General features: G+C 41.9%; 1 protein-coding gene across 1 annotated transcript in view; it reads left to right on the forward strand.

Moving 5' to 3' along the window:
• obscna (obscurin, cytoskeletal calmodulin and titin-interacting RhoGEF a) overlaps positions 1 to 14,198 on the forward strand; it is a 40,584-nt gene that overhangs the window by 9,839 nt on the left and 16,547 nt on the right. Inside the window, exons 20-42 of the mRNA XM_072389482.1 lie at positions 141 to 416; positions 561 to 827; positions 1,494 to 1,760; positions 2,636 to 2,902; positions 2,986 to 3,252; positions 3,389 to 3,655; positions 3,818 to 4,084; positions 4,781 to 5,047; positions 5,399 to 5,668; positions 5,839 to 6,117; positions 6,212 to 6,469; positions 6,601 to 6,867; positions 6,963 to 7,229; positions 7,444 to 7,710; positions 7,874 to 8,140; positions 8,332 to 8,598; positions 8,779 to 9,045; positions 9,235 to 9,501; positions 9,781 to 10,047; positions 10,182 to 10,448; positions 10,537 to 12,660; positions 12,746 to 12,818; positions 12,927 to 13,021. Of these exons, the coding sequence (XP_072245583.1) occupies positions 141 to 416; positions 561 to 827; positions 1,494 to 1,760; positions 2,636 to 2,902; positions 2,986 to 3,252; positions 3,389 to 3,655; positions 3,818 to 4,084; positions 4,781 to 5,047; positions 5,399 to 5,668; positions 5,839 to 6,117; positions 6,212 to 6,469; positions 6,601 to 6,867; positions 6,963 to 7,229; positions 7,444 to 7,710; positions 7,874 to 8,140; positions 8,332 to 8,598; positions 8,779 to 9,045; positions 9,235 to 9,501; positions 9,781 to 10,047; positions 10,182 to 10,448; positions 10,537 to 12,660; positions 12,746 to 12,818; positions 12,927 to 13,021 (7,647 nt within the window). The remainder of the gene's footprint in view (positions 1 to 140; positions 417 to 560; positions 828 to 1,493; positions 1,761 to 2,635; positions 2,903 to 2,985; positions 3,253 to 3,388; positions 3,656 to 3,817; positions 4,085 to 4,780; positions 5,048 to 5,398; positions 5,669 to 5,838; positions 6,118 to 6,211; positions 6,470 to 6,600; positions 6,868 to 6,962; positions 7,230 to 7,443; positions 7,711 to 7,873; positions 8,141 to 8,331; positions 8,599 to 8,778; positions 9,046 to 9,234; positions 9,502 to 9,780; positions 10,048 to 10,181; positions 10,449 to 10,536; positions 12,661 to 12,745; positions 12,819 to 12,926; positions 13,022 to 14,198) is intronic.

The following is a 14,198-nucleotide window of genomic DNA, read 5'->3' on the forward strand; positions in this document are numbered from 1 at the left end:
TTGCGCTTTGTTGTGAGGGATGTGCATGGCGAGGCCGTTCTGTCACATGTAAATTTGAATTCCCTCGTTTTAGAGAATTGGATTTTATCTCCTTTGTCTGGCTATAGTTGCACTGAGGATTTCTGTGTTTGTGTCAACAGCGGTCCCTGCCACATTTAAAGTGAGCCTAAAGAGCCTGGAAGCTGAGGAAGGGAACAGTGTGACGTTACATTGTGAGCTGTCAAAGAAGGGAGTCCCGGTGGAGTGGCAGAAAGAGGGTCAGGTGCTGTCTGAGGAGGTATCTCGGGGAAAGTACCAGATGAAGCTCGAAGGAAAAAAAGCTTTGATGACCATTTTCAGTGTACAACCAGAAGATGCAGGGAAGTACAGCTGCATCACAGGAGATGAGAAAACCACTGCTGAAGTCAGAGTGAAACGTAAGTTATAAGACTGATGAAGAACTAAATACTTCTAACTAAAGGAGCAGAGAGATCTGAGTCTTTGTTCGTCACTGAAAAAGGCAGGGTGCAAATAAATACAATCACCAAATAAGTTTTTTTTTTCTGACCCACCTAAAACAGCACTTCCTGTCACCTTTAAACGGGAGATCCGGCGCCTGGTGGTTAGGGAAGGGGACAGTGGGGTGTTCTGCTGTGAGCTCTCCAAACCTGGGGCTCCTGTGGACTGGAGGAGAGGACGAGTCATCCTGAAGCCTGGAGAGAAATATGAGATGAAACATGAGGGATGTGTCGCAAAACTGATCATCAACAATGTGGAGGAGAGCGACGCTGGGAAATACACATGCAAGACCAAAGACAGCCAATCAACTGCTGAGCTCACTGTCCAAGGTGAGACAAAACTGTTGAATCCACAATAACCACAAATTTCCACACACACTTTATCTTGTTTGTGATTTTGTAAGGTATATAACTTATTTCTGTTTTGAATATGGTTGTGTGCCATGTATCCAACAGAATCTCCTAGGCGCAGACGTCAAAGAGGTCAGCCTAAAAAACAAAAACAAAAAAAGATAGAATAGACCCAGTCTCACTGTGTGAGCTCCATTATGTAGAATCATAAAACACCCACTTTGTCATCCTGTTCATGGCTTGATGTCACAGTACATTGTGTGCTGCACATTACTCCTGAGGTCTTGGTTGATTAGGCAGAAGTTCCCACAAGTTTCCGCCACTTGAACAATAGCTATAGAACCTATAGTAGTTTCAGATTTCTTCATGTAAATAAATTTACATGCCAACTAGTCAATGCCAAATCATATTGTTCTTGTGTTTTTGGCTTGTCTTAACAAGACAATTTGAATTATAATGGATTATCATGTAATCTATTATAATTGCATTATGAATTGAATAGATAGCATGACACCTCCTGTGAGTACAACTTCACTATCACTTAAATCATTCTTCATTCACTGTCATGTTGGCCAGAGTGTTTACCCTTACAGAAGCTGTACATTAAAAAAAAATCCTCTCTGTTTGATTCTCGGTTGCTGACAGCTTTACCGCCTAGTTTCAAGCTACCATTAGTTAACCAGGAGGTAACCGAGGGCAACATTGTGGTTCTTCGCTGCGAGCTCAACAAGCCTGCTCCCTCAGTGGAGTGGAGGAGGGGAGGAGAGTTGCTGAGGAATGGAGATAAGTACCAGATGAGGAAGAAAGACCTGCAGGTGGAGATGAAGATCGCTGACCTCAGTGTGGAGGACGCTGGCGATTATACTTGTATATGCGGAGAAGAGAGGACAACAGCTAAGGTCTTTGTGAATGGTGAGTACTGCTTTTGTAGTCCTTTTGAGACTGCTCAAAGAAAATCAAGATTTAATCAAGGTACTACTAATACTACTAATATTAAAATATTCATATGGTGTTTCTTGTATTATCTGCATGCACTTGTTTTATTTCCGCTCAGTGTATTAGTCTCTGTTGTTGTTTCGCTGCTGTCTTTTTCCTCGCTGTAATATACGTGCCTCCCTGCTGACTGTGTGGCTTTATTTATTCAGGTTTTTTTTGCCCATGACATGTGTGGACCTGCAGCTATGGAGCCATTCAGTCATGCGACAGTACACTCAAGTGACTTAGTGTGTTTTTTCCCAGTGATCATAACCAAAGCTGCAGCAGAATCCTGACTCTGAGACACTGAGAAGCTTCGGAGTCTCGAATGTCTCACAAGTGCAAACAGCAGTGTGGACACACAGCCCAGAGAAGAGTTGCATTTTCAGCAAAGAAAGTCACATTGAAAAGAAAGAGACAAACAGCAGCAGTACTTCAGTAGAGATTCTTGCATTGTACTGAATCCACACAGACTGTCAGCACCAGTCAACACACACAAAGACCTAACATAAGATAAGAGGAATAGATGCTGGAGATTTCTAACTTAAGCTACTTGCTTCTTTACTGTTGCAATAAAGGCTTCCCAATAAGTGTTTATTCACCAAAACAGAACCATCGCCATATTCTGGCACCTCCTGGTTTACAAATTAAGCACAGATATTTCTTCACTTGCCTCAAAAAACACATAGCTCAGCATTTGTACAAATTTTTTCTTGTCTAGGGCCCCATTGCGGTCCCACCAAAGAAAGTCTTGGTGCAGAAACCTAAAATGTTCCAACAGATACATATCTACAATTTGTGTTTCTCTCTAGAACGACCCATCAAATTTCTCCATGAACTGAAGAATATTCAGGTGCAGGAAGGCAATGGAGTGACACTCTCCTGTGAGCTTTCCAAACTTGGGGTCCCAGTGCAGTGGAACAAGGGAGACAATGTGCTCACCAGTGGAGAGAAATACCAGATGAAGCAGAGCGGCGCCACATTTGAGCTTCTCATCAGGAAAAGTCTCCCTGAGGACAGTGGGGCATACAGCTGTGTTTGTGACGATATAAAAACTACAGCGACTGTCATCATTACTGGTGAGACGCATTGCAAATGTAAAAAGAAATATATGAGTGTTATTTTTCAGTAATTTGTCAATTTACTGGCTCTCACTCCTCAGCAATCCCAGTAACTTTCAAGCAGAAGCTGAAGAATCAGGAAGCTGTGGAGGAGGGTCACGTGACATTACGCTGTGAGCTATCTAAACCTGGAGTGCCAGTGGAGTGGAGGAGAGATGGACAGCTGCTTAAGGAGGGACAAAAATATCAAATAAAACAAGAGGGGCGGGTGGCTGAGATGTTGGTTAAAAATTTAACTCTCACAGATGCTGCGGAGTATAGCTGTTTTGCTGGAACTGTTGTGACTTCAGCCGACATCAGAGTAAGAGGTATGCCTCACTGCCATTATATATATATAGACATTGTTCAGCTGTTAACAATGTGTCTTAACCTCAGTGTGAATAGACTTAAGATTCAGACTAAAAACGATAAATCTTGTAAGTATATGCATTTTTTTTTCTTTAGCCCTTCCTGTAACATTTAAGCAGGATGTTGCGAATTTGGAGGTGAAGGAAGGGGATAGCGGGGTTTTCTGCTGTGAGCTCTCCAAACCTGGAGCTCCTGTGGACTGGAGGAGAGGACGAGTCATCCTGAAACCTGGTTACAAGTATGAGATGAAACAGGACGGATATGTCGCCAAACTGATCATCAACAATGTGGAGGAGAGCGATGCTGGAAAATATACCTGCAAGACTGAAGACAGCCAATCAACTGCCGAGCTCACAGTCAAAGGTCAGAATATATATAACTTTAGTTAAAATGGTCAGTATCTAATTAGTTAAACTTTTTTACCTCTTATGAAATGGATATTATGTCAGATTGACAGAGAAAAAAAACATTTTTTTAAACAATAGAAGAGAATAAATTACTGCTCCTTGGTCCTTCACCCTGCAGCTCCACCAGTGATGTTCAAGACAAAGCTGAGGAACCAGCAGGTGGAGGAGGAGAACAACGTGACGCTGAGCTGCGAGCTGTCTAAGCCTGGCCTTTCTGTGGAATGGAGGAAAGGACAGGAGCTCCTGAAAAATGATTTCAAGCACCAGATTAAAAATCGGAACAGTACCATGGAACTGACCATTAAAAACACTCAACTGGAGGATAGTGGACTCTACAGCTGTGTCTATGGAGATGTCAAGACCACGGCTAATGTCACAATTACACGTACGGGAAGATTTTAAATGTGAAAATGCTCGTGTACCGTGGCATTTTTAAAACTAGACAGAAATTCAGGCCTGACACTACATTTTCAGTTTTTGGAGAGAAATTCCGACAAGGAGCGAAACTAACTGCTGCTCATAAGGGGGCCAGCAGAGGAGGAAATGTATCAAACCTCAAAAATTTCAGTGGTTCAAATGAGAGTCACATTGTGGATTTTACAGTGTAGTTTTTGCATCAGTTATTTACTTTTCCACCAAATCCTCTCAATCACAAAATGTTCCTGCAACAAAGCTATTTCGTGTCACAACCTGAACTAGTTTACCCTGACCTTTTATAACAGATATAAAAGTTAAGAAGTATGAAAATCTTCAATGCAGCATTTCAATTTGATTGAAATATCTCACAAATATCCTTTCTCCATCCTCAAACTGAGAGCACTGTGACCGCAGTAAGGCACTGACTGTTCATTTGTACTTCACACAACCAAGAAAAAAAGGCATATTCCTCACTGTATTCTTCTCAAAGATAGCAACAAAATGTCGCACCACCCTCTCTTAACTTGCTGAAACATTGTTGTTGACTGGCGTACTTGTGTCTTCTTGGAGTTTTAATGACTAGACATTTGTCATTTGTCATAAAACAATCTACTGCACATGTGTCTGCTTATGCAAACTTTGACTTTCCACCCCACATCCACAGCCATCCCCCTGTCCTTTAAAATGGGCCTGAAGAACCAGGAGGCTCCTGAAGGAGGCAACGTGTGCCTGCGCTGTGAACTGTCCAGGGCTGGGGTGCCTGTGCAGTGGTGGAAGGGGGAGGACCAGGTCTATCATGGGGGAAGATACCAGATGACTCTGAAGGGAAAGATAGCTGAAATGACCATTCGAAACATCCAGCCAGAAGATGTTGGAGAGTATAGCTGCGTCTTTGGGGGCCAGAAGACGACAGCTGAAGTGAATGTGAGAGGTACCAGAAATTCTCCCAATTTCTGTTTCTTACACAACACCTTGACACTTAAAATTTCAGTAAATAAATCACAGTATGTTGTGCTTAATTGTTTCCTTGCATTAATGCAACGACAATTTCAATATATAACCCATAATAATGCCACATGTGCTCAATATAAAACATAATTCCCAATCTGAGCCAACACCCATTGACTTCAAGTTCCGGTGACTTGTATCACTTTTAATCCAAGATTACATATACACCAGTGAAGTGTGTCTTTACCGACTAAGTTCTTTTAATCTACAAGAGACATACATTGGGTGCAAATTACCTTTAGTCACATGGTTTTTCCTTTTTCTCTCTAACCAGCGGCAGCTTCTGTATTCTTTGAGAAGGAACTAGAGAACCAAGCGGTAATGGAAGGGAAGCCTGTGCTACTGTCTTGTGAAGTTTCCAGTGCCAATGTTCCTGTCACTTGGAAAAAAGACAACACTGTGGTGGAAGAAGGAGGGCGTTACATTATAAAGAAAAAAGGCCCTTTGCACAGTCTGGAAATAAATAAGTTACATCTGGAGGATGCTGGGGAGTACAGCTGTATCACTAGAGGGAAGAAGACAACTGCCAAGCTGATTGTGAGGGGTAGGTTGGATACTGCAATTACATTTAATCCAATATTCATTCATATTTCAGAACAATTTGTTTAAATCACAAGAAAGGAAAAAGTAACATTTGTCATTTAAATTCTTATGTATACACCAAAAGTCATTCTCTAAAAATCCAGATGTATCTAGCTCCTTTTTTCCCCATAGAGCGTGTTAGGATTGTTAGGGAGTTGCGAGACATAACAGTAACAGCGGGAGAGGATGCTGAGTTCGTTTGTGAGCTGAGCCACGCAGACGTGAGTGAGGGTGCCTGGTGGCTTGGCTCCAGCCCTTTGCAGAAGAATGAGATGAACCAGATGACATGCCATGGTCGCCAGCACCGCCTGGTCCTCACCATGACAACACCTGAGGAGACAGGCACCGTCTCTTTTGTGGTCGGGGATGAGAGGACCTCTGCAAGCCTGCTAGTTGTTCAAAAGCCCAAAGGTGAGTAGGGTGAAATCCTTTTTTATCAACATTACTGTTGTTTAAAGTTGTTTATCATCACTTAATCATCCCAAAACGGGATACATTTATAAAGTTTTATTTGAGGAGAAGCCCAAAGACACTGTGGTGATGGAAGGACAGACAGCTACATTGTGTTGCACTACTTCTGACTTAAATACCATGGTTACTTGGAGACGCAACCATATTCCCCTTCATAATGGTGACAAATATGAGATGCGTAAGGAGGGAAAAGTCAACCTGCTGCTTATCCATGATGTGGAGCCCCAGGATACTGGAACATACTCTTGTGATACAGGAGATGTGCAGAGTAATGCCAAACTTACTGTAACAGGTAAATCATTTTATCTTTAATTACCAGGACTTTCCTTCTTATCTGAATTCATTGATTGATTGAACGTTAAATATGTAAAACTGCACCAAAGTTTTCGTACTATACTAAATCCTTTTCTTATTTTTCCTCAGAGCTTCCTCCATTTTTTCAGGAGGAACTTCAGAGTGTGGAAGCTGAGGAAGGTGGATCAGCCTCCCTCTACTGTGAACTCTCTAAGCTTGGAGTGCCGATTCAGTGGAAAAAGGACAGGCTGCCACTAAGAAGTAGCAGGAAGTATGAGATGAGACAAGATGGCTGCTTCCTCCAGCTTTACATCAAGGAGCTCAAGCTTGAGGACAGTGGCAGCTACTCATGTCAAGCAGGAAATGCAGAGACCACTGCAACCGTATCAGTGAAAGGTGTGTAAAGCAGAAGTTAGAATTTCAAAACTTTATGTTGGTAAACTCATAACCAGAGAAAAGTAATCTATTTTGCCCTCCCATCCTTTCCCCAGAGCTCCCCCCATTCTTTAAGAAAGAATTAAGAAGTGTAGAGGCTGAGGAGGGAGGTGCTGCCTCCCTGCAGTGTGAGCTGTCTAAACCTGGGGTATCGGTGCAGTGGAAAAAGAACAGACTACCTCTGAGAGCAAGCAGGAAATATGAAATCAAGCAAGATGGCTGCCTCATCCAGCTCCACATCACTGAGCTCAATCCTGAGGACAGTGGCAGCTACACATGCCAAGCAGGTTGCACAGAGACCACTGCAACTCTCTCTGTGAAAGGTATGCCTATTTGGATATTTGCATGGAAAATTAAAACTGGACTCTCCGAGAACTTTATTTTAGGTTTTTTCCAATGTTTTATTGTGATAATCTAAACATTATATTTTGATATAGAGCAAATACCACTTATCTGCCAAATAAACAGACTGAAAAAATATAATTTCAGTTGTATTTAGGATTTGTCCTGATTACAATCTGACCTTATCTTTCCCAGAGCTCCCACCATATTTCAAAAAGGATCTGCAGAACGTGAAGGCTGAAGAAGGAGGCACAGCCTTACTTTGCTGTGATGTATCCAAACCTGATGTGTCTGTGCAGTGGAAGAAGAACAAACTGCCACTGAGACCCAACAGGAAGTACGAGATGAAGCAGGAGGGCTGCATCCTGCAACTCATCATCAAGGAGCTCAAACCTGAAGACAGTGGCAGCTACACTTGTCAAGCAGGAGGCACAGAGAGCACTGCAACTCTATCAGTGAAAGGTTTGTGAACTTGGAAAACTGCATTGTAAAATGTGTAGCATATTTAGGCTCTAAATCATGGAAAAGTGTTTTACAGTATTCACTTTAACCTAATGGAACTACATGGTCCTGGTATGGTAAAGCTCAGTGATTATGTTTCTCTAATTCTTACCAATTTCCTCAGAGCTCCCACCATTTTTCAAAGAAGAGTTGAGAAGTTTGGCTGTTGAGGAGGGAGGTACGGCCTCCCTATGCTGTGAGGTATCAAAGCCTGGGCTAACAGTGCAATGGAAGAAGAACAGGCTGCCGCTGAGAGCAAATAGGAAGTATGAAATGAAACACGATGGCTGCTTCCTCCAGCTCCACATTAGAGATCTCACACTTGAGGACAGTGGCAGCTACGCATGTCAAGCAGGAGCTGCAGAGACCTCTGCAACTGTGACAGTGAAAGGTGTGTGAAACTGGCAAAATGTGGCTCTGTTTGAACACTGCAGTTTCATTACTTAATTAACTTTAAGTCCAATGAACAGACATACCTGGATTTGTCAGGTTTCTCTGGTAGTTATAATGTTTGCCTATTTTGATGTGTAAACTCAACCCAAAATATATACATATATCATTCTTTACCCATTCTTTACCCAGAGCTCCCTCCATTCTTCAATAAAGAGTTAGTAAGCATGGAGGCTGATGAGGGACATACCATATCCCTGTGTTGTGAAGTATCTAAACCTGGAGTGTCAGTACAGTGGAAGAAAAACAAACTGCCTCTGAGACCCAGCAGGAAGTATGAGATAAAGCAGGAGGGATGCTTCCTGCAACTCATCATCAAGGAGCTGAAAACTGAAGACAGTGGCAGCTACACTTGTCATGCAGGAGGCACGGAGACCTCTGCAGCTGTATCAGTGAAAGGTTTGTTAATTTGGGAAATTGACTGGTAAATTTTGCAGGGTTCTTAAGCTCTAAATCATGAAAAAACGTTTTCTAGTAGCTGCTTGAGTCTAACGGAACTCTTTCTGGTGATTTCAGATACTGTCCTGTTATGCTAAAGTTCGGTTATTATGTTTCTCTAATTCTTACCAATTTCCTCAGAGCTCCCACCATTTTTCAAGGAAGATTTAAAAACTTTGGCTGTTGAGGAGGGAGGTACGGCCTCCCTATGCTGTGAGGTATCAAAGCCTGGGCTACCAGTGCAATGGAAGAAGAACAGGCTGCCACTGAGAGCAAATAGGAAGTATGAGATGAAACACGATGGCTGCTTCCTCCAGCTCCACATTAAAGATCTCACACTTGAGGACAGTGGCAGCTACGCATGTCAAGCAGGAGCTGCAGAGACCTCTGCAACTGTGACAGTGAAAGGTGTGTGAAACTGGCAAAATGTGGCTCTGTTTGAACACTGCAGTATCATTACTTAACTTAATTAACTTTATGTCCAATGAACAGACATACCTGGATTTGTCAGGTTTCTCTGGTAGTTATAATGTTTGCCTGTTTTGATATGTAAACCCAATCCAACATATATATATTATTCTTTGCTCATTTTCCCAGAGCTCCCTCCATTCTTCAGGAAAGAGTTAGGAGGCATGGAAGCTGATGAGGGACATACCGCATCTCTGTGTTGTGAAGTGTCTAAACCTGGAGTGTCAGTACAGTGGAAGAAAAACAAGATGCCACTGAGAGCCAACAGGAAGTATGAAATGAAGCAGGAAGGCGGCCTCATCCAGCTTCACATCAAGGATCTCACATCTGAGGACAGTGGCAGCTACACATGTCATGCAGGAAGTGCTGAGACCACTGCAACTGTGACAGTGAAAGGTTTGTAAATTTGGAGAGCTGAATGTCTAATGTCAAAATGCCATTATGTTCTCAGTTAACGAACGGGAATGTACCTTTTGCAGTTGTTTAAAAACTCTGGAGCTCTCTGTATTTTGCAACACCCAATTTTCTTTCCATTTCTTGTGTCTAAACACATTTGTCAAGACAATTTTGTTCGAATATAACCCTGTTTGGGTAGTGCATCTGGTCTTAAGGACATTCATATCATGACAAGGACATGCAAAAGATTTTCCTCCTTTTTATAACATTGTATCGCAGAGCTCCCGCCATTCTTCACAAAAGAATTGCAAAATGTGGAAGCAGAGGAAGGTGGTGCAACCTCCCTTTGCTGTGAACTGTCTAAGCCTGGAGTGGCAGTGCAGTGGAAGAAAAACAGACTGCCTGTAAGAGTCAGCAGAAAGATTGAGATCAAACAGGATGGCAGCCTCCTTCAGCTCAACATCAAGGATCTCAAACCAGAGGACAGTGGCAGCTACACATGTCAGGCAGGGAAAGTAGAAACCACTGCAAATGTGGCAGTCAAAGGTAAGTGGAGGATGGATGGGATATTTCATCACTCAATCTGTCTGTGACACAGAAGTGTCCTTGTACTTGAAAATGCATTTGATCACTTATTTAACACCGTATATGTTTTGGTCTGCTCTGTTCCACCTACCTAGAGCTCATTCCTTTCTTCAGTAAAGAATTACATAATATAGAGGGTGAAGTTGGTGGTACAGCTTCCATGTACTGTCAGTTGTCCAAAACTGGATTATCTGTACAGTGGAAAAAGAACATGCTGCCATTGAAGGCTGGCAGCAAGTATGAGATGAAACAGGATGGCTGCTTCCTGCAGCTCAACATAAAGGAGCTCAAGTCCGAGGACAGCGGTAGCTACTCTTGTCATGCTGGAAGTGCAGAGACCTCTGCAGCTGTGCAAGTAAAAGGTGTGTGCATCTTGATTCCTTGTTGGCAAAGTTAGAGAAATAAGCTGACTTTACTCACAGTGATTTTTCCCCCCACTCTGCTGTGTAGCATTACAACTGACTCCAAAGGCAGAAGCTCCTGCAGTATTGCCAAGAGTAAAAGACACTGCTTCCAAACCAGCTCTTACTGCAGAGAATGAAAGGGCTGGCCTTCCAGAGGCCAAATCTGTTCCTCCTGAACCCAAAAAGAGGACTAATAGAAAGGCTTCTATGACAAATTCAGAAAAAGATGTGGAGCCAGTTTTTAACCTGAAGGCATCCATGCTAAAGGAAAATAATGAAGTCCAAAAGGGACTTGTGCCACCTGCAAGTTCTATGGAAAATGACTTTGATGTTGCACGGAATATAATACAAGTGGAAGGGAATAAAGATAAAGACAGCGAGGTGCACAAGAAAGTTGACAAGCCAATGAAACTAGCAGGGAAGGATTATAGGGTTGACCGGAAGGTCGAAGAGCCAGCTAGACCTTTGGGTAAAGAAAATGAAATTTTCCTGGAAACAAGACAGCCAGGTGGGGATTTAGAAAAAGTTGTTGGCCTTGAAGTTAGTCAGTCAGACAGGGTTTTGGGCAGCACTCTGGCTGAACTGACAGAGAAGGGAAAGGAAAATGAAATTAAGGAGAGCTTACAACAGCCTGTGAAAAAACACGAAAGGCTGATTTGGACGGAAACCACTGAACATGTTGGGAAATCTGGAGATAATAAAGATGAAGTCGACAAGACAGCAGTGGAGCCTTTGAAACCACCAGTAAGATCTAAGGGAAAGAAAGCAGAGGGAAAGCAGCCAATCAAGTGTATTTCAAGAGAAACTGAGGAAATCATTCCTCAAGAGATAAAGAGAGCACTGATGGATTCTGAGGAAGACCATAAACAAAAATACTCTGAAAAAGAGCAAGTGTCCACAGTGAAGCAAGGAGAAAAAAAGCCACTGACACTAACATCCTCTATCAGTCAGCTGGACAAACAGCCACTTCAGCAGCCAGAAAAGGTTGATGAAAAAGTGGCTCAATTCATTCCACCAAAGCCACCTTTAAGGACTAAAAGCAGAATGAAGGGAGGATTAGAAAAACAAACATCACAAGACACAGAAACAGATCAAGATGAACAACAGTCAATAAATATTGTATTAAGAAAAGCTGAAGAGAAACCTTTAAGGGAGCCAATTAAGCCGATCGGAAAAGAGCCCGAAGAGATATCGAGATTGGAGAGGAACCGCTCTGTCACAACAGACACTGAAACACTTGATAAAATAAAGCATCCAATAAAACAGCCAGTTAAACCCTTGCGAAAAGAACCTGAAGTGGACCAGGAAATGAACTCGGCAGCTGAAGCAATGAGAAGACCAGAAGAAAAACAAATAACAAAGATGGCAGAAGACGTTCCTCTTCTCTACATTTCCGAAGATGAAGCTTTCTCAGAGGCCTTGACTGAAGTACCAGCTGATAATGTCCAGCCCACTGTTGCTGTTGTTGATGAGCAGACAGAAGGAAGGCTAATCCAGAAGACACAGTCATCTGACCATTGTCCTCTAGAAGTTGACATCAGCAATGAGGATGAACCACAAATGCAACAAGCTGCGGTCAAGATCCAGGCTGCCTTCAAAGGCTACAAAACCCGCAAGGACATGCGACCAGTCTTTAAAGAAGTGTTCAAGAACCAGAATGCAGACCTTCATGGTACACTCACTCTAAAATGTATTGTAGAGGGAAAACCCAGCACCGTTCGTTGGCTGAAAAATGGCCAACAAATTACTGACGATCAGCGATCCAGGATTAAATCTGCAGAAAATGGAGAATGCACTCTTGTTATCAAGAACTTGATCAACAGTGACGGTGGAATTTACACTTGCGAGGTGGCGAATAGGTTTGGTGTGACCTCCTACAATGGAAACATAACAGTTGTAAAAACCGAGCAACCCTGCCCCGCAGCTCAGAAGCCTGCACACCCACCCCTTGCAGCCATAACTCCTTTGCAGCTTGCTCTGCCCACGCATGAAGCCCACACCAACACTCAGACTCAGAACCTGCCTCAAACACAGGCGCCCACCTCAGATGCTGAAAACTACGTAGAAAGTGTGAGTGTCTCTCTGTGGGAGGCCTACAACCTGACAGAGCAGGACGCTCAGAGGAGCCTACAAGAAAGAAGACAATCCTCTCCCGTTGCTGTCAGCTCGAGTGAGTAACATGTTTACTCTTTAAGTGTAAAGACAAAACAGATGGTGTTGCGAATGGTTGATTGTTTGAATTCTGCCTTCAACAGTGTCAAGTCCCTCTGATTATGACACCGCTCCGGACATAATGGAACCTCTGGAGACTGTTCCAGTCATACTGAGGTAGCATTTAAGAAATTGATGTCATTATATTCATTATATGTCTATTTTCACATCCTATTTTGTGCTTATAAAGATAAAAAAAAATCTTCTTTATAAATATCATAACAGGGAAGTATCAAAACCAGAAGACCAGTTAGCTGCAAAGGAAGATAAGGAAGAGGTGGCTGCTCCACAGCCTTCTAAGAAACTCCTGAAGGTCAAAGGTCAGTAATGATATTTATATTTTGTTAGTTTTTTTATGCTTTATTATCATTTATCTAAAAACAAAATTTCAATAGTTTGACATTTCTTTAAGCCCAATATTTAAATTAAAGTTGTATAAATTAGATATAGCCCACCAAGAGTTGAGAATTAGGAATTAGATTGAAAGTGACTTAAATTCAATGAAAAATTGATTTCGTTGTTGAAAAATGTTGAATCTGAAATGATAAGTAAGGTTTGTTTATTTAAGAATCGTAAGGTTTAGTTTGATATCTATGCCATCAGCAGACTCCCCTGCAGTATTAGCTAATGCTTGTAAGCATTTGGAAACACTTTGGCAGCTTAACAGTTCAGAGTCTTTTGACTTTTTATGATTTAACTAAAAAACAGTGGAACAACATCTATTTCTTGAAACAGATGAGTTGGGGAGGGGTGAATAAACTCCTGCACACTCTCTAACTTGCAAAACATATTTTTATCTGCTATGTTTCTGTTCTAAGCCTTCATCAGGCAAACCCTTTTTAAAAATCAGAAGTCACCCTAATAGGAAGTGGTTACAAGTGGCCCACCAATCACATACTCCATATGTTAACTGGAAGTGCTTCCATTGTTTTTCAGTGAGTAACAAGTCTAGACTGCAGACAAGGCAGTTTAGCAACAATACCCTTTTACTACGGAGCCATGCTGATATAATACGTGCAAAAAGTGGTTTTGTATTGTCTTGGTGAAAAATGTACCACCCTCCTTGAAAAATATAAAATCTCTATCACAGTGTATTTGGTCTTAAACCGGTCTATACTGTTCAGCATTGATGGTGCCTTCAAGTGACCCGTGTAATCTGCAGTACTACCAAGGAAGCTGGCTCTTGAACTTTGCAGTAATCGATATACTTGCACATCCCTCTTCTCTTAAGACTTCTTAAGGTTGGAAGAAGTGTTCATTATATCTAAAATAATAATATAGAAGTTTAAAAAATGTATTCATCAGACTAAAGGACAGTCAAGTATATTTTTTAGTATAATTTTTTTAATGCAATCACGTTATTTACGTACTTAGTTGTGACAAGTTCCACCAAATGTTTTTTCAACATTATACGACTTTTTCAGCCTTACCATCCCTGATCTCACTTTCTTTTTTAATGTGTTGCCAGCATTTATTTCACCATTTCGCCTTCTTTTC

This window comes from Leuresthes tenuis, unplaced genomic scaffold (assembly GCF_036924035.1).
Source record: "Leuresthes tenuis unplaced genomic scaffold, fLeuTen1.0.hap1 SCAF_7, whole genome shotgun sequence".
Taxonomy (NCBI): domain Eukaryota; kingdom Metazoa; phylum Chordata; class Actinopteri; order Atheriniformes; family Atherinopsidae; genus Leuresthes; species Leuresthes tenuis.